The sequence below is a fragment of the Heptranchias perlo genome, chromosome 25 (genome assembly GCF_035084215.1).
Source record: "Heptranchias perlo isolate sHepPer1 chromosome 25, sHepPer1.hap1, whole genome shotgun sequence".
Classification (NCBI taxonomy): Eukaryota; Metazoa; Chordata; class Chondrichthyes; order Hexanchiformes; family Hexanchidae; genus Heptranchias; species Heptranchias perlo.
This window is the reverse complement of record NC_090349.1, coordinates 9630191-9650445: the sequence shown is the minus strand read 5'-3', so window position 1 is coordinate 9650445 and position 20255 is coordinate 9630191. Positions and strand designations below refer to the sequence as shown.

At 42.3% G+C, this 20255-nt stretch overlaps 1 protein-coding gene across 1 annotated transcript in view; it reads right to left on the bottom strand.

Moving 5' to 3' along the window:
• zgc:63587 (uncharacterized protein LOC393431 homolog) overlaps positions 1 to 20255 on the bottom strand; it is a 130315-nt gene that overhangs the window by 90220 nt on the left and 19840 nt on the right. Inside the window, exons 4-6 of the mRNA XM_068005546.1 lie at positions 12378 to 12477; positions 10972 to 11058; positions 9022 to 9145 (exon numbers count right to left, since the gene is read on the bottom strand). Of these exons, the coding sequence (XP_067861647.1) occupies positions 9022 to 9145; positions 10972 to 11058; positions 12378 to 12477 (311 nt within the window). The remainder of the gene's footprint in view (positions 1 to 9021; positions 9146 to 10971; positions 11059 to 12377; positions 12478 to 20255) is intronic.

The following is a 20255-nucleotide window of genomic DNA, read 5'->3' as shown; positions in this document are numbered from 1 at the left end:
GGGCCCAGTTGGCCACACCCCGACTCACTGCAAGTGCTTGTGGTACCCCAGTAGCTGCTTCAAAGGAAGACCTCAACTCAGGCAGTTTAGAGGACAATTCTGGTTGACAAATCCAGCCTTGAAACCCCAAGTGTCAAATCTCAAACTTTTGCTTGCAGATTGCTGCCTTGACTTCTTCAAATTTTAAAATTCCACAGGTCAGAAGGTCCACGGCTGGTTTTTGTATGCGTCAGTATTTAGAGAAATTCTTAACACTGTGAGACCCGTGAAGAAAATTGAAATGTACCTGCTTTCTGACAACAAAAGGAAGCTCCAACAGAAATTGGTATGACAAAATTAAGGAGAGTTCTCTTAAAGGGAGTCCTGGCCAATATTTACCCCTCAACTAACATCACTAAAAAACAGATTATCTGGTCATTTATTTCACTACCGTTTGTGGGAGCTTGCTGTGCGCAAATGCACTGCCACGTTTCCTACATTACAGACAGTGACTGCACTTCAAAAGTACATCATTGGCCATAAAGCACATTGGGATGTCCTGAGGTTGTGAAAGGCGCTATATAAATGTAAGATTTTCATTTTGTTTTCTTTTCAGTGGATGTATTTGATACTTTCTGTAGTACCTGATAGGGATGTTAACTGGATTCTTAGATGGGTGGCTACTGCAGCACATGTGTGTCTCACCTTCTGACTCAGAGACGAGAGAGCTACCACTCAGCTGGCACTTGGCTACCACCAGAAGTCCATAATATAAAGGATGCAAACTCTGTCTCCGATGGTCCCTTAGACCTGAAAGTTCATACATCCTGACACCTGCCACTGAAGGTAGCACGAAACAGGGCAACTGACCAGCCTCATCAGGACAAATAACACACAAGCAACAACGGGGAGAGCAGTGATTGCAGGTTTCTGCTTCAATGCTGCTCTCTTAGCACCCCAACAGGATCATCAAAATATCATTAAACAGTGACATACAAGTCTGGCAAGCTATGTAAATCTCGAGTGGTTGCTACAGTTCATTACTGAGATTTCCACTGGTATGTCGGACTTTAGACGGCCATCTTATACCATCCAGACCCTCGAATGCAGCAACATCAACTCCAAGGGAAGATAAGTGGCTATAAATGATCTTCAGAGAGAGGGAGCAGAGAAGGGTAAACTGTAAATAAAATGATTTATTCATTCATCTACATGAAAATATCTGACACAATTCACCCAACTCAGTTCCTCAATGCACTGCAATGGTGTAAACCAAATTATGCACACAGGAACAGGAGTAGGCCATCCATTCAATTGGATCAAGGTTGATCTGTGCCTCAACTACATTTTGCCACCTTTGCACCATATCCCTCGATAACCTTACCTAATAAAAATCTGTCGCTATCAGCCTTGTAAATTTCAATTGTTCACAGCCTTTTAAGAGAGAATTTCAGATTTCCATTGTCCTTTGTGTGAAAAATTGCTTCCTGATTTCACTCCTAGCTCTAATTTGAAGATTGTGTCCCCTTGTTCTGCATTCCCTCACCAGAGGAAATAGCTTCTCTGTATCTACCCAAGCAAATTCTTTTAGCATCTTAAACACCTCAATTAAATTACCCCTCAACCTTCTAAACTCAGGAGAATACAAGCCATGTTTATGCAACCGGTCCTCGTAATTTAACCATTTAAACCCAGGTATCATTCTGACACGAGGCTTTACATCAGGTGACTATACAGAGCAATAGTTATGATTGGATTCACTTCATTAATATGTAATAATATAAAATAATAAACACACTACACTGCCTACATCAGTGGGTAGTGAGAATATACTTTTGCTTTAACAAAAACACTCAAAGTATCATATTTTCCAATCCTTTCTATGAAAAAATGGTGAAGACATCTGAAATGTGACAATGCGGATTTGGCTGATCTCTGCACAGAGCAGCAATCGGGTTCATTGCCCCTAGGCTAGGGAGGGAGAAATCAGGCAGGTTTCCTGCTTTTGATTACTGTTTAGTGACCCATCCTTGAAAGAGTGCGTGCGTGTAGACTTTGCACGTTCAACAGCCAGTCCATATCTATTCAGAGGCTCACACGTGAACGCTGGCCACTTGGGCAAGGTACTGGAGAATCTCTGGCATCCGTGGAACCAAATCCCGATAAGAATCAGTGCTTTGAGGAGCGGATGGAGCAAAAGGGGACAAACTGTTTTAAAATAAAAACAAAATATGCTGAGCTAATGCTGACCCACCACTTTGAGTTCCCCTAGAGGTGTGCCAGTAATAACACCAATGGGGAAGAGCCACCTGCATCCTGAAGTGGCTTTGATCATTTTTCTGGGGAGTGAGGTCACATTTTTATAACATTCTGGCAGCCAATTCAGACACGCCCAATCCCAAAACACATGTTATCAGCTGTGTACTGCTGCATGTTCAGCACTAGGAGAATTCTAGCATGGACAGCTTCAGATGGACTCTCTTAGTGATCAAAAATTAAGCCTACCCTGAGAATGGGAGGAGTAAAATCAGTGCAGCTGCTCTGGACGGAGACCTTATTTTAAAAAGGTAAATATGTATTTAATTGAATTTTTCTTTTTTGCACACGAACATGGAGGAGCATTTTGAACAGAACATACCACCTCCCTGGACTTTTTTCTCCTGCAAACCTGGGGAAAAAAAAGTTAGGCATCAGGAAATGAATCCTTCAAGAGAATAAAACATACCTATGGTGCAACAACTGGTATTCAGCGAGGTAAGGAAGGTGTGCAGCAAAAAGATCAAATGTAGCAAAGATAATGCACACAATGTGCTGAACAGGGGCAGAGGCAGAGGCAGAAGCTTACACAACTACATTTAGAGCTGGCAACTTGCTTCACTTACATCTGGACAATAATTAATGTGTGGGTAGTTACTACAAATTTCTGGTCTGCACTAGATATTCTCTTAGCTTCGGTGTTACCAGTCTCTCCTGTAAGCAGAACTAGTATTCTTCACGATCCTTTACTGCCCAATATCTAGTCATACCATAGCTTGACCTGGGGTCATAAGAATGAAACTCAATGTATGTACTGGATACTGTAATCTCACACACGCTTCTATGTGCATTCGTCCTAACTTCCAGATGCGCACTCTAGGGAGATGAAGCCAATTGGAAACCAACAAGCTGGTTTATTTTACATTTAATGAATGAACAGAATACAGTTTACAGTGAAATTCAATCTAATCCTTATTTCTCCTAAAGTCAGTATTTTACAAGTCAGTATTTGCTAAACTGACTGACTCTAACCTCAGAGAGAGATCTCTCCCCCAGTGCCTGTTTCCATGCCAAGTTTTTGCAGATTGTTCTCATCCCAGCTAGACAGGAAGCCAAAGACTTGACCCCTGACCCTCCCCCAGCTCTCCATGCCCAGCTATTGGTAAGTTTAGATGGCAATCAAATCTTTTACTGCTCTCCTAAGTGTGGGGTCCTGGCAGCTACTCCCTGCTACAAATGAATGAAGCCATTCCAATATGTTATGGGTATATGTTCCTGAAATGTCTCAACGAAGCTGGATATCTCGAAGTGACACGTTGTACGAGGAACACCAAGCCGGATGGAAGCTCCATCTGGATTTCATTTGCATTTTCAGAAGCAGGGTGTGTTGTGTGGAGTTAATCGCTTATGAGCTGAATTGAACATCATGGCATAATCTCAATAGAAATGAATCCAAATTCCCTCCCAGGCCAAAAAAGTAAAAAATCTCAAAGTATGGCAGTAGTTGGGGCGGAATTTTCCAGCCCTACTGAGGAGCTGGATTTTAAACATTGGCCGAAGTACGTACAATCTATATGGCTGACTCTTCCAAGTCCCCTTTATCATGTCAAGTATCTCCGCAATCAGAAAACCTAGCATCTCAACCAACAATGTCCATGACCGGAAGCCCAAACATCACACATTCATACCATACCCAGAATCATTCAATAATTCCATGACCAGGACCCCATATTTTGCTTCAGCAATGGCCATAGGTAACTTAAAAATTTAACATCAAATCAAATTGCTCTCAAATTGAAAACTGACTTATAGAACCAGTACATCAGGGTAGTAGGATCCAAATCAGTGTATTTTAATAATATGTTAGAAGCCTAATTTATACTCCAAACTTTATGCACTTTGGCAAAAGTTATGAATACATATTAATTTGGAGAATTTAAGCAGGACAAGTCCCTATTTGAAATAAAGCACTAAGAGTTACATTTATATAGCACTGTGTCTTGTCTCTCAAACATCCCCAATACTTCACATGCAATGAATTACTTTGAAGTGGAGTGATGTTAGCAAACAGGTACCAATTTGCGCATGGTATGATCCCACAAACAGCAAGTTGATGAATGTCTTGTTAATCTGCTTTTGGTGGTGTTGCTTTGGGAAGGAAAATGCCCTGCTCTACTGCAAATAGTGCCATGGGTTCTTTAGTTTCACTTAAACCACCAATCAGGCAGAAGGGACCTCAGTTATGGGAAGGATGGCGCCTCTGTCAATGCAGCACTTCCTCAGCATCAGTCTAGGCTGACGCTCCGATGCAGTCTATAACGTAATCTAGCCTATGTCCTAGAGTGGAATTTGAATCTAACCCTCTAGCACAGAGGCAAAGAGTGGTACCAACTGAACCAAGCACATTGATACTCAAGTAACAATTCTACCCACACACAGTTCTGTCAACAGGTTAATTTAGTGTATTAGTACCAATACACTGCAGGGAAAAGGAATTGCGTACTTCAGTCAATATATATTTGTATAATACTCTTAATTCATCACCTCAAATGGCTCCCGTCATAACTAAATAATGGCAGTTCTGTAACCACCATATTTCATGCAGGTGTTCCACAGCTCATAACGCCCGCTCCAGACTCAGCTCAAGTTTGGACGGGCATAAATCCACAATTCTACCGCAGGCTGCGTTTCATAGCTTCATTGGAAACTTTACACACCCGACATCACACTTCACTGAATCCCAATAACTATACTGAACAAACATTGCAGTCTGTCTCCTAAATCACCCAAGAATGAAAACAAGGCTGTAATTCACATTCAGCATTTATTATTCTGCACGTGCATGGACCCCACATTCATTATTCTATGGCCAACTAATTTAGTGTTTCTGCAGATGTTCTGTGATTGAACCCATGCAATCTCTAAAAGCTGAACTGGAATCCTACTATTTAAAAGTGCCAATTCATCACAGAGAACATACACCACGAACTGCAGTACTTAGCTCACGAGAACACTACTGAATATTTTACATAACCTTCTGCCCTAGATGCCTTCTTCCTAGACTGTGCAGGCTGAGATGATCAAATCTTCCTTCATCATTCACCCGCTTTCAACTGGGATCAATCTTGTTGCTTTTCTCTGTACCCTCTCCAATGTGCTTTTTGCGGTGTGCTGACTGGAATTGAACGCTGTACTTCTAGTGTGGTCTGTCTAGTACAAAGCTCCAGCATCACCTCTGGACACTTGCACTGGGTATTCTGACTATATACCCCAGCATTCTGTTTGCTTTTTAATTGCTCCACCGCATTGTCCACACATTGAAATTGGCATGTCTACCTTTTAGGTCTCTTTCTCATCTCTCACTGCCAATTCAATCAATTTTTTAACCAATGTGCAACATTTCACATTTATTTTAAAGCACATAGTCTAGGCTGACATTTGAGTGCAGTCCTAAGGGAGTTCTGCATTGTGTGATTATGCCCGTGAAGTGCCTTGGGATGTTTTACTATGTTAAAAGCGCTATATAGATGCAAGTTGTTGTTGTAGTAGGCGCGGTCTTTTGGATGATACATTAAGCCAAGGCCCTGTCTGCCTGATCAGGTACCATTATTTGAAGAGGAGCAGGGAGTTCTCCCAGTGTCTGGCCAACATTTTTCCCTCAACTACCACCACCAAAATAAGATTAACTGATGATTCATCTTACTTACTGTTTGTGGAACCTTGCTGTGCACAAATAGCCTATGGATTGTAAAGCACTTCGGGACAGCTGAGGTCATGATAAGATTCTATCTAAACGGAAGTTCTTTCTTTAAAATCGGTAATAAATTTTGTTTACCATCTGCCTGCCCCATTGCATGACTGATTTGAATCCTTCTCTACATCTTTTGCCACATCCTTCGCTCCCTAGTTTATAAAGCCGGACAACCTTAAATTTACCTTTGATATCCAGGTCACTAAGGTAGATTAAAAACAACAAGGGTTGACACACTGACCACTGCAGTACTCCACTCAATCTGACATTACACCCTTCATTAGTACTGGCAGCTTCCTATTTTTAAACCAACTTCTTAGCTAGTTCCATGTGCTCTGCTGATCATTATAGTAAAAAAGTGGTTAGCGAGGAAGTTAGAATTTTTGAACCATAATATTTATAGACTATTTGAAGATGAAGGGAAAGAAGGCACCGGCACGATGGGCCGAATGGTCTCCCTCTATGTTGTATCATTCTATGAGTCGCTGAATTACTTATTAGTTATTTTCTAGAAATGCTCACCAGTGTTCATTACCCAATTACTGATACAGAAAAATATGAGAAAATAGTTTGAAATCAGTGAGGAAGAGGGACTTGGTAAGTTAAAAGAGCTGAAAACTAATAAATCCCCTGAGCCATATGAAATATCCAAGGATGCAGAGGACCAGGACAGTAGTTTGCAGGGCACTGACTACAGTAATGAAAAACTCATTGGGTACTAGAGGGATCCTGCAGGATTAGAAGCAAGTGCGGTGCCAATATTTAAAAGAACAACAAACTGGACCTAGGTAAGTACAGGGCAATTGAGGTTGATTTTCAATATACCACCCGGGCACAAAACTTTGCGATCAGTTGTCCGTTGTAGAAACCACTCAGTTTTCATTCCCACTGAAATCAATTTCCTGGAATGGCATGATACAGGATGCACGCCTTAAATCAGGCAGTTGGACTCTCTGATCTTTTCGCACCATACATACGCTAACATTGCCTGAAAAAATCATTTAGACTAAGGCGCAGCGAGCTCAATGACGAATCAGGGATCCCGTCTACAGCACAGCCAATGACTTACTCCGCAGACCTGCCGCACCGCACTATAAAAAGCTATGGCTTGGCATTGGGAGGTAAGTGAGCTGTCTGTTCTGAAATCACTTTAAATCAAATTTTTTTAAGGTTAATTTTAAATCCAAATTGTTTTAAAGCCTCATCGTTCTGTTCCCCCTCCAGGTAGTTAGTGATAATCAAGAACAGGGGGATGCCCAGTGGATAGACCATTACAATCCTTTCACCATCTTAATGTGTAGAGAGGGGTGGGAATCCTGAAAGTATTGCCTTCAGACACTGACAGGTCTCTGGATGGCAATTCTGCCAAAACTGGGAGAATCAGTAAAGAAAAACTGAAAACAATTTCCAGACAGCAAAGAAAAAGCTCCAAAGCTTTATTGGCCTCCCTGGTGAGGGCCACAAACCCTGTCAATACCAGATCACCTGCACCATTACTTGTCAGTCTAAGTGGCTGCGTCGAGAAAAAGGATGTAAATCCAGGAAATTCGCGATCATCATTGACTGCAATGGTGAGCGGAGCTATGTTGAACTTTTCACTGTTTTAGTTTATTTGGACTTCCAGAAAGCTACTGACAACGACCCACATGAAAGACTAATTCAATTAAACCGATAGGAATCCAAGGCATAAGGCAGGACTGGATAAGATATGGATTAATGCAACGAAAAGCAGACAGTATTCACAAAAGGCACAGTGTAAGACTAGGGTGGTGGGGGGAGATGCGGAGAAGACCAAAGGGACCAGTGCTTGGACTTTTGGCTCTAATCTATATAAATGACCTGGTTGCAGAAGACAATTATAAGCTTGTTAAATTTGATGACAACACAAAAATAGGTGCCTGGAATTTCCTCCACATTTGCACCCAGATACACCCGTAATCTGGGTGCAAACCAACTACGTGGCTTAACAGATCGCAGAATTTTCGGGAGGATACTTAGGTGTAACTTGACATCAGCAAAATGGGTGCAATTTCAGGTGCAACTTCCCAGTTGTGCCCATGGAAGAAACTCCAGGCCAGGGAATTTGGTAGAGAAAGACGATGTAGTCATGGCTTTGCAAAACAATTCGGATTGATTTATGCAACAAGGCACAAAAATTGCAAATGAAACTTAATAGTGACAAAAGTGTTTTTCATATCGTAAGAAAGAATGGGCAACATAGATATACAACAAAAAGGAACAGAATTAGCACAGGGAAACTTTGAAATAACCTTCTCACCTTTGACTTTTTTGTTATGTTCTTATGATTGCAATAGCAACCAAACAGTTGTCAGTTAACACGCTAAAGGCAGGACGTTCAGACTAAACCAATTAAAAACAGGCTAAACAAAGATAGACATGACACCTGAAGAAGAAAAGTGCCAATCACAAGCACTCAGATAGCAACAACATATTCTCATTGGATCATTTTCTAAGAAGCAACTATACACATTACTGACCAGAGAAGTACATTTATCTTCACTTTTATCAATATCTTTAGGAGATGTAAAAGTTAGATTTCACTTCTGCAGGAATTGGCATAATTCTGGTTTTAGAAATTTCTAAATTAAAAGTGGAACAAAAGAATAACACAAATCCATTTTCCCCGCTTACATGTCTGTCTTATTTTATCAAGGCATTGTTTTTAAATTAAGATTTCAATAAATTTTCATCATTGGGAAAATAAACATCAAATCTTAAGCAATGCCACATCTAGTTCTGGTGCCAAAAATAGTTTCTAAACAAACAATAAGCACATTCGGATACAATTATTTAACAGCATCCTCATGTAATTCATTCACAATACAGTCTAGTTCACCTACAATGTAGATGGCATTTAAAAGTTCCACAATGCGATTCCTGTGTATAATTGCTGGCACCAACTCCTGCACTAAATTGAAATCAACAGTGTGAACCTTCAGCTGCTCAAAAACTGCATCCATAATCAAGGGAAATTGCTCGTTAACTCTGCATTATTTCAGACACTAGGAACTTACCAATCCTGGCTGTTAATGGCATCACCATATCCTGGGGTATCCACAACAGTCAGGCGAAGTTTCACTCCTCGTTCCTCGATTTCCACCGTCGAGGCTTCAATTTGGACCGTCCTTTCGATCTTTTCTGTGAAAATAATATTTAACACACTAAACTCACCAGCTTGATCACAACCCCTTTCAATTCAACTCAATCACAAATGATGCCATTACACAACCCCTAAAGCAGCCAATAGCTTCTAGGAATCACACTGTTAAGGTTTTGATTTAAATTTGCTTCAAAATTTTAATATAATATACATTGAAACTTCTGAGGTTCAAAAATTGTATACAGCAACAGTTTGCATATACTGTGTTGTCATGTGTGTTAATTTGAATTGCCCCGTAATTCCTACTCAACTGAAACTCCAATATTTTTTTTACATTTTACATCCAACCCCTTTGTTCTATTTATAGCTGGCTGCATTTTTGACCCTATTTATCTGTTCTTGAATACTTCTGGCTTTTTCTTGCTCTTCTAATTCTGGAGTGAAAACATTGATAGCCACCAGCAGCAGGTTATCAGGTTCTGTTGCATTTTTGTAACAGCTAGAAATATTAACACTTGAGGAAGGCAGATATCTCGTGACCCAGGTTTTAAAAAAAATTCTCTTACAATCTCCCCAAAAAGCACAGCTTCTCATACTGGACTGTGTCCAACTCCTCAAATCATTCCGCTTTCATGTAGTTAAATGTGAATGAAAGAGGTGGGTTAAAAAGATTAATTTTCTCCCTTCTGGAAAGTGTCGGTCCTGTGGTTAACTACAAACATGAGGAGATGGATCAAAGAGGCCACTTGGTCTCATGTGCCTAGCAACAGGCGAATTACCATCGGCCTCATGAATGTAAACATGTCCCTTCCAGTACTATTTTCCTCAAACGTGCAAATTTACAACTGGAAAGAAATTAATGTGACCATTTAAGGATCTGTGGCTGGGCTATGCTGAAAGGAGTCAGGAGGTTGCCACGAGCCGAGCTCAGGGCCACACACAGCTAGTGCGATGGCTCTTATTATCAGAATCCTCACTTCAATCTGTGCACATGGAGATCGCTCCTCTCTGGAGAGTCACATATTATTCCCACCTGACTCCATATTTGTTGTTTATTATCTATTCGAGATTTCTGTTGCTTTTTGGGGAGGGAGGTAGGGTTAAAAGAAAGGAGGGAGAGGAGGCAAAAGGATCCAACATAAATGTTTAGTTAACTTCGCACCACCTCACAACGCCTCTGCTGCAGGAAATTATCGAATTATCTGAGAAAAACAATGATATTTTGAAAGGATCACATTAACTCCAAACATATGGAGCAGTTTTGATAACCAGTACTATAGCTATCACATTGCACTCAGCAACAGGATTTCAGTGTGACAGGCAGCTCATCAGCCTTGACCTGCAAACCCAAACAAGGATGGAACTCTTAGGAAAACCACAAACACCAGCTCCAAATGCACCGCAGCTGTTTTTTAAAATTTTTCCCGCAGCCCACTTTTTCTACCTTTTCATTTTTCCTTCCCTGAAGGGGTCAACATTTGCTGGAGTGCAGTTTCAATAGCACCTGCAGCCCTCCAGTGTCACTCGAAAGGCTATTCTGCATGCTTGAGCCTAGATTGGGAGTGCAGGTTGGCTATTCAACTATGGAGGGTCCACATGTGACCCGCATCCTAACCTTCATCTGACATCCAAACACAAACACATTCCAGGATGGATCACTAGATACTTATCAGGAACAGATAGCCTGGCTAATTTTTCCCCCTCCCTATTCCAGAGGCATTGAGGCCCAATTGCAGCATCTGAACTTCTGTCCCAGCTCAGGCTAGCTAACTCAGCTCAGACCAGTGATGAAACCCAGCCACTTTCTGTTGTATATGCTACATGCAAGTTATAATTTGAGGAAACCCTCCAATAATTCACTCACCTGCAGCCCCAGGTACATAGCGCTCAGGGTAGAGGTCAGTCAGGAACAGGCTGTTGATCAATGTTGACTTTCCAAGACCAGACTCACCTGAGAAAGGGAGGAATGTGGCAAAATGAAGGGTAATGAAACATAAGGCAAAGGGAATCATATACAAGCTAAAAGAAAAGAATGAAGAAACAGGTGGAGAAAAAAAATTAAGAGATGAGTCAAAAGGAACAATTTGCACAATTCCATTGACGCTTCAAAAAAATAAATTAAATGACTGAAATGGTTGTCTGGTAACTCAGTCGTATTTTTATTCCACATGGAAGATTGATCAGACATCTATATAAAGCTGCTGATGGTGAATTATATCAATCCGATGAGTAAATCCTTCAAATTACATTAGTCCATTTATACCACGCTATCTTAATATTTTCAGTTTTTAGTTTGTACTCAAATCGAGTTACGAGTAAGCTTATGGACACTGTGGGCAGAGCAGCCCAAATAATGCTACTACAGATCAGTTGGTATCACTGTTTCAGTCTTACACAGAAGCTGGCATTAGCTGTAAAGATCACTTTTAAATAATTTTTCACAACTACTAGTAAATTGTGCATAGCGTTGTCCATGGTCAGTTTAAGAAGTTTTTTTTTAAATATATATTTAAGATGGCGACTGAGTTGGGAAGAGACTTCACAAGCTCACTCCACGGAGCCATCCAGTGGCCAGAACCTGCAACTATATTAAAACCATTGACATAACAAAATTGAATGGGGAATGTTGATATGTCAATTTACAATGAGTGAAAAGTGAGACCAAAAATCCTGACAACTGGAAGTAAGATTTGTGGACAGAACATATGCCCCATGTAAGGTTTTTAATAATATGTAGCTATGCCAACAGCCTCACCTAACTACAGCGATTCTATATTTAGTGTACTTTAAAAAGCAAAAAAGGAATTAGTGAATAAAAATGACTTTTCTTTAATGTGCCCAGACATAATCCACAGTACCGCTTATCCCAGATACATAACTTAAATTGGTTTTATCTTTAAACCCATTCATTGCAAGGTCACTTGTTGCACGCTGCACCCACTCAGGACAACAGCAGTGTCATTACCTGGTTTCTTGTGGTGAGAAAGGACTACAACAGGAATAACAATGAATGGCATTTTTAGATGTGAATGATTTGAGAGGCAATACATACCTCTTTCTCCTCCCCTCACACATGATTGTTTATAGATTTAACTTCCAAAGTGTTGTTTAATTTTTGAAATATATAGCTTTAGCTTCACACTTTCAAAACTGTGGCATCTTAACACTAATTGAACTCAGTATCACATAAAAATACCCTGCAGCAATGAAAATTAGATAAAAGACTTTACAGCATATGCGCTCATCGCCTAAACAGGCGGCACAACCTACCGACTACCATCAGCGTGAATTCAAATCCTTTCTTCACTGATTTCCGATGGACCTGGTTGGGCAGGTTTGCAAATCCCACGTACCCAGCAACATCTGGAAACTGTCGAGAGAAAAGGATTCCAATCAATTCAATTATTTAGGCAAGCTGGAATGGAGTCGCGGAAAGACGTACAGCAGCCCAGGAAAATTTCCATTCTCCGGTCCCATTTCTTTCCCTCCCTCAGAGTCCAATTTTCTTCCCCTCTGAGACATGTGCGCAAACACCTCCATCCTCCCCATCTTCAAACAACCCAACACATTCACTCCCCCTTCCCAACCTAGAAAGCTAGCTCCCCATCACACGTTTACAATATGCTACATCTTCCTACTGCCCCACCCTGCCATGCAGCCTGACTGCACAGGAGCTGACAGAGGCATTTCCTACTAAGTGCTATTGAACACATTCAGGCTGCACAGAACAGTACAACAGATTTATATTGATGGTACTTGAATGAAACAAAAATATCTCTCCCGATTACACTTTTAGCCCATTAAGAATGTCATCATAATCCCATCAGGTTCCATAGCGTAGGGTTATAAGTGCACTCTATATAGATATAGATAAGTGTGAGAGGTGCATTTTGGTAGGAAGAATAAGGAGGCCACATATTGCTTGGATAATAAGAATCTAAATGGAGTAGTGAAGCAAAGGGATCTCGGGGTACAGATTCATAAATCACTAAACGTAGCAATGCAGGTTAATAAAGCCATAGAAAAGGCAAGCCAAGCACGGGGTTTCATTTCTGGAGCGATGTAACTCAGAGCATTTGGCCAGGGCCCAATTTGGGAGGGGCAGAAAGGGAAGAAAATAAATTACAAGTTTTCAGCTATCCTCAATACTGTGCTGTTGCAGTCTTTGATTTCTGCCATTACAGGCTGTTATAGTATTGAGGTATGCCTACAGTAAAGTGCCTCTAATAGCAGTCACCAAGCAGTGCAGCACTACTATATACCATTTCCCCAGAGGTCCATCAGAATTTGTCTTATTATGTTCAACAGGCCCAGAACACGAACCTGTTGTTATGAACCTGTTATGGGTCCGGTCTAAAAACGGAGTTTAAAATGCTATGCAGTATGTAGCTTCTGAGGGCCCTTTATACGTTTAGCTTATAACAGATACAGCCCAATTGGTTACCTTAAATGGCTTGTTTTCTGGTTACCAACACACAAACCTTTGTCGATTAATAAAGGAAATCTTCCCTCCAACAATAACAATTCTGATGTACACAAATTAATATCCGATTCCGTGACCCTCTTTGATCCATTTTCTTTCATCTGAGTGTTAAACCTCCGTTAAATCTATTGTTTTCTGCTCATGAAATTGGAGCCTATTGTTCGTACTCCTTTGAGAATCTCATTTTCAGGGATACAGTGAATGCAAAGTGCCAACTGCTCAGCTGTAGAACAAGAAATGCAATAAGTCCTTATAACAAAGTGATTTCTGGTTTATTTATCTACAAAAAAGGTTTCCTTTTTGTGTGTGTACGTGCCACGATTCTCATCATTGAAAATTTTAGGAAATAAATCAGACGGCAGAAAATGATGATTCTGCCACCAGCTAAACCACCCTCAACTGAGACTGAACACAAGCTTTGAAAAAGCACTTTGGGCCTTAAAGATATTCTATAAAGAGCCACTTTTCATATAGAGAGTCACTTTTCACAAGTCCCTTCCTGCCCCCCCAATATTTCTGTGACCTTGCAATTACTCTTCTATTGCAAAAACCACAAGGAACCTCATAACTAAATGAGAGCATTGTGTTTAGCTCCATCCAAGTGTTATACAGCCTGTGGCTGATGAGGCTTGGATTAGCCTCCAACAATGCTGCATGCCTTGAAGAAAAACAGCGAGGCGGAAGGGTTGACAGAATTTTTTTTTTTATTTGTTCAAACTTTCCGGAGATAATATCATTCAGAGACATTGAACAAAAACATGGGGAAACAAAAAAGTTGTGTCAGAATAATTCATGCAATTTTCTTTGGCAAAAACAAGGTCACTCCATTTCTAGCAGTCTGTGTTGTACCACTCCCCGCTCCCTCAGTGAGAAGGCAAAACAAGCAGTCAGCTCCATAATCGTCACCACACTGAACAGGAGATGCCTTAGCAACAGCTACAACCCAATGCCTGGCACGAAGAAAATGCACATCCATCAAATGAACCATTTCGGTTTATAAAAATAAGCTAGATTGATGCATCTCAGTCTGAATAGCCAAAACCGCTGCACAGAATTAAAGGGATTGACAAATAAGTCTCATTCGTCAGGATCATAAATCTCAATCCTAGTAAAAACTCACACACAGTTAGACGGGGAGGCAGCAAATCCATCAACTTCGCCAGGGCTGTCAGTGTGAAAGAGAGGGAAGGAGGGAGGGAAAGGGGCAGGGCCTGGACCACTGTTGAAGTAAAAGTCTCCAGATATGTCTGCATACTTCCTAAATCAATAGGACAATAAGTCAAACTTAGGTAGTGAAGGAAAACTACGGAAGTGTTGTACACAAAGAAATGTGGCCTATTGAGTATTAGAAATGCACTAACCTCTCTCTCTCCCTCCCTCCCCCCATCCCCATAACTTTGAGTCATTCCTTCTGGATTCACGAGATTGTTATCAGTTTAGGGCATGACCCAAATTCTTCTACACAAGCCACTGTAAAGCCATGGTAAACATGGATTCCTCCTAAATTTACAACCATTTACAACGAAATTGTACCATGTAAACACTGCTGTCATTTACATGACACTTTTCTCTCTGTTCTAACAACAACCTCACAAGCAAAAGGATGAACTAAACATGTGGAGAGTGCCACAAGTTCTTCTCCCCGCTAGCACAAATCCATCTGACTTGGTCATGCTGGTTTCCTGTTGAGCACATGCCAGCACACAGATAGTACAAATCTATCAATCACTATGTCAGATCTCATCAGTCTCCACATCATATGTTTTATTTTAATTTCTTTTAAACTAGTCCCATGAATTGTTTTTTTTCTAAGAATGGATTCCCAGCAATTCCCATGGGGAAGCTATTGTCTCTGTAGCTTGGTATGCAAAGTCAAGGTTAAGCAAATTCACAAATGCAGGTGCCACTTCAAAGGCAGTTCTCGGACATCGGTTTATGTGGATTGCTTAACCAATGTCGAGAGATGCAAAGTCTACTATGTGATAGAAATAACTAATATTGATTGACAAGCCACTGATGACTTATACTTCCATCTATGGCCTTTGCAAGTGCCCCATCAGGGAGCAAGACTCTAAGTTTGGCAGTGTTGAAGGTATATGAACTGCTCTTCTGGTTTCCGGTTGATTGCCCAGATACTTGGCCTGTCACTATTTTTCAGTCATCTCGCTTTGATTGTTCACAATCTCTGGCTGTCTTCCTATTGTACCAGCCTAGATCAATGGGAAGAAAGTATATGAATGATACTGGTGCTTTATGTTCCTCAGTTCCCTTCTTGGTATATCACTAGACTGATGACTGCTTCACAAGAACTTCACAGGGTTCATTTCTTACGTAAAAGCTTTCACCAAGGATGCATGGTCCCGGGTATTTAAAAGGATTGCAAAGAAATGCGAAAGGTTTCTATATTGTTTTGAAAGACACCGGGTTACATTGAAGTCAGCTAAAATCTGCTGCTCGGTTTCATCTTGCTCCGATTAATCCTACTTCTTAATAAACTTGATTTGTAGTTTTTCGTCCTATGGACCGTTCGTGTATTATTTGTCATCAGTCAGGGAGTTAAAGAGTGTGCGGCGAGATCTCCATATTGTTCCTAGTGCTTATCTTACAACAAGGGTTAACTATCCACACTGCAACCAGCTATCACACAATACATCATACATACCATCATATTCAATTTCGAAGAGAATGAGGACTTGACGACAGAAGTAGAATTGTGTGTTGGCATGAGGAAAACACATCTGGAGAATGCTCAAATCGTAACAAACATGTCAGGTTTGTGACAGAGGAGAAAGTAAGTACCAAGAAAATATAATACACCCCTTTGCCATACGCTAAAGAAGGAAACAAAGCAGGCTGTGGTCCAAAGCATCGGTGTCGTTTCTTGTAGACCACATACCGGATCTTCTCCATTCCTCAAATCTCTGCTACAAAGAAGAATCAGAGCTGGTCCATCAAACACAGCGCTTAGCCATATTTGTCATTTAATGAAACTGCTTTATTGCCACAATTATATTGCCAAACTATGCCAGAATAAAATGGTAGGCAGCAGCACCCAGCACCACCACTGGCAGCACTAGAGCCATGCAGTAAAACCACCTCAAGGTGGTGTGCTGTATTTCTAGCAAGAAGTATGCCACTAGATTAATAATGCAGCAGTAGCCCCAGAAGCATGGCTATGGTATACCATAAATATTCAAGCATAAGATACCCCTATGGAGGCTAAACCCTCTCCCACTTTAGGTCATAAATGCTTGGAGTAATGTAGTGTACAATATGCTGCACCATACACTTTCAGCTTCTGAACCTGTTCAATTATTTGACCATTTACCCTCCATGTAGCGGTATGAATTGCCCATTAGGCAGCACACTAGCACTGCACAGAAAATTCCCTCCGATTTGGAAGAGAGTCTTACCCAGTTTCAGCAATTCACAATACAGGAGCACAAAATGAAACGCAATTTTGAGCTGTTGTCCACTGGAAAAGCTAAACACAATCCACTCACCTTTGACATGCCGTATAAATGCGCTTTTATCTTAAGGGCATCAAATCAAGTTCACCGTCACTGCAGTGCCTGAATGTCATGCTCACATGCACAGCAGACGTAACAAAGTTGCCGCCTTACATCATATTTAAAAAGTAAACATACCTGAAGAAAAGTTTCTGAGGGCACTCACAAGAATGCAAACTAAGGAATGAACCGACAATACCTTGACTTTATATTCGATCAGGATCACGTAGGTCACTAGATCTGGTGCTCTGCTTAATACTAAAAGTTTTTCACTCATCTCTGATTCATTCAGGTGCCTTCTATAAAGAAAGACCGACCAAAAAAAGATTCAGCTCACGAAGTGAAGATTTCCAGGGGAATGATGCACATATTGCAGTTGCTGAACACAGCTTTGAAGTAATCGATGAAGGCCATTCTGTGATTCAAGTGTAATAGTCGGATGAGTAATGATGCAAACATTTCCACTGCTGGAGTTTCACCCAGAGCTGGAGTTACCAATACAGAGTCTAACCACCTCCCCTTGACATTCAATGGCATTAGCATCACCGAATCCCCCACCATCAACATCCTGGGGGTCACCCTTGACCAGAAACTTAAGTGGACCAGCCTAATAAATACTGTGGCTACAAGAGAAGGTCAGCGGCTGGATATTCTGCAGTGAGTGACTCACCTCCTGACTCCACAAAGCCTTTCCACCATCTACAAGGCACAAGTCAGAAGTGTGAAGGAATACTGTCCACTTGCCTGGATGAGTGCAGCTCCAACAACACTCAAGAAGCTCGACACCATCCAGGACAAAGCAACCCACACGATTGGCACCCCATCCACCACCCTAAACATTCACTCCCTTCACCACCGGCACATCGTGGCTGCAGTGTGTACCATCCACAGGATGCACTGCAGCAACTCGCCAAGGCTTCTTCGACAGCACCTCCCAAACCCGCGACCTCTACCACCTAGAAGGAAAAGAGCAGCAGGCACATGGGAACAACACCACCTGCACGTTCCCCTCCAAGTCACACACCATCCCGACTTCGAAATATATCGCCGTTCCTTCAGCGTCGCTGGGTCAAAATCCTGGAACTCCCTTCCTAACAGCACTGTGGAAGAACCTTCACCACACGGACTGCAGCGGTTCAAGAAGGCGGCTCACCACCACCTTCTCAAGGGCAATTAGGGATGGGCAATAAATGCTGGCCTCGTCAACGATGCCCTCATCCCATGAACAAGTTTTTTTAAAAAAAGAGAATGGATGCATGATGAGCACTGGATCCACAGATTACTGTGAATGGCTTCAAAAAATGTTACGTAGCTAACACCATGAACCGCATTGAAGATGATGTTCTGCGGGAGGGAGATGAGCTTCTGCCTGAAAAGATATTTGAAAATGGCATTCACGGTAACAACTAAAATTGGATAACTTAGGAGACGCTAGTTGCGTGCACGGCTCAACGAACCTAATGATTCTGAAGGAAGGCATCTAGAAGCTCTTTCTTTTTTTTTATTCGTTCACGGGATGTGGGCGTCGCTGGCAAGGCCGGCATTTATTGCCCATCCCTAATTGCCCTCGAGAAGGTAGTGGTGAGCCGCCTTCTTGAACCGCTGCAGTCCGTGTGGTGACGGTTCTCCCACAGTGCTGTTAGGAAGGGAGTTCCAGGATTTTGACCCAGCGACAATGAAGGAACGGCGATATATTTCCAAGTCGGGATGGTGTGTGACTTGGAGGGGAACGTGCAGGTGGTGTTGTTCCCATGCGCCTGCTGCCCTTGTCCTTCCAGGTGGTAGAGGTCGCGGGTTTGGGAGGTGCTGTCGAAGAAGCCTTGGCGAGTTGCTGCAGTGCATCCTGTGGATGGTGCACACTGCAGCCACAGTGCGCCGGTGGTGAAGGGAGTGAATGTTTAGGGTGGTGGATGGGGTGCCAATCAAGCGGGCTGCTTTATCTTGGATGGTGTCGAGCTTCTTGAGTGTTGTTGGAGCTGCACTCATCCAGGCAAGTGGAGAGTATTCCATCACACTCCTGACTTGTGCCTTGTAGATGGTGGAAAGGCTTTGGGGAGTCAGGAGGTGAGTCACTCGCCGCAGAATACCCAGCCTCTGACCTGCTCTCGTAGCCACAGTATTTATATGGCTGGTCCAGTTAAGTTTCTGGTCAATGGTGACCCCCAGGATGTTGATGGTGGGGGGTTCGGCAATGGTAATGCCGTTGAATGTCAAGGGGAGGTGGTTAGACTCTCTCTTGTTGGAGATGGTCATTGCCTGGCACTTACCTGGCGCGAATGTTACTTGCCACTTATCAGCCCAAGCCTGGATGTTGTCCAGGTCTTGCTGCATGCAGGCTCGGACTGCTTCATTATCTGAGGGGTTGCGAATGGAACTGAACACTGTGCAGTCATCAGCGAACATCCCCATTTCTGACCTTATGATGGAGGGAAGGTCATTGATGAAGCAGCTGAAGATGGTTGGGCCTACGACACTGCCCTGAGGAACTCCTGCAGCAATGCCCTGGGGCTGAGATGATTGGCCTCCAACAACCACTACCATCTTCCTTTGTGCTAGGTATGACTCCAGCCACTGGAGAGTTTTCCCCCTGATTCCCATTGACTTCAATTTTACTAGGGCTCCTTGGTGCCACACTCGGTCAAATGCTGCCTTGATGTCAAGGGCAGTCACTCTCACCTCACCTCTGGAATTCAGCTCTTTTGTCCATGTTTGGACCAAGGCTGTAATGAGGTCTGGAGCCGAGTGGTCCTGGCGGAACCCAAACTGAGCATTGGTGAGCAGGTTATTGGTGAGTAAGTGCCGCTTGATAGCACTGTCGACGACACCTTCCATCACTTTGCTGATGATTGAGAGTAGACTGATGGGGCGGTAATTGGCCGGATTGGATTTGTCCTGCTTTTTGTGGACAGGACATACCTGGGCAATTTTCCACATTGTCGGGTGGATGCCAGTGTTGTAGCTGTACTGGAACAGCTTGGCTAGAGGCGCAGCTAGTTCTGGAGCACAAGTCTTCAGCACTACAGCTGGGATGTTGTCGGGGCCCATAGCCTTTGCTGTATCCAGTGCACTCAGCCGTTTCTTGATATCACGTGGAGTGAATCGAATTGGCCGAAGACTGGCTTCCGTGATGGTGGGGATATCGGGAGGAGGCTGAGA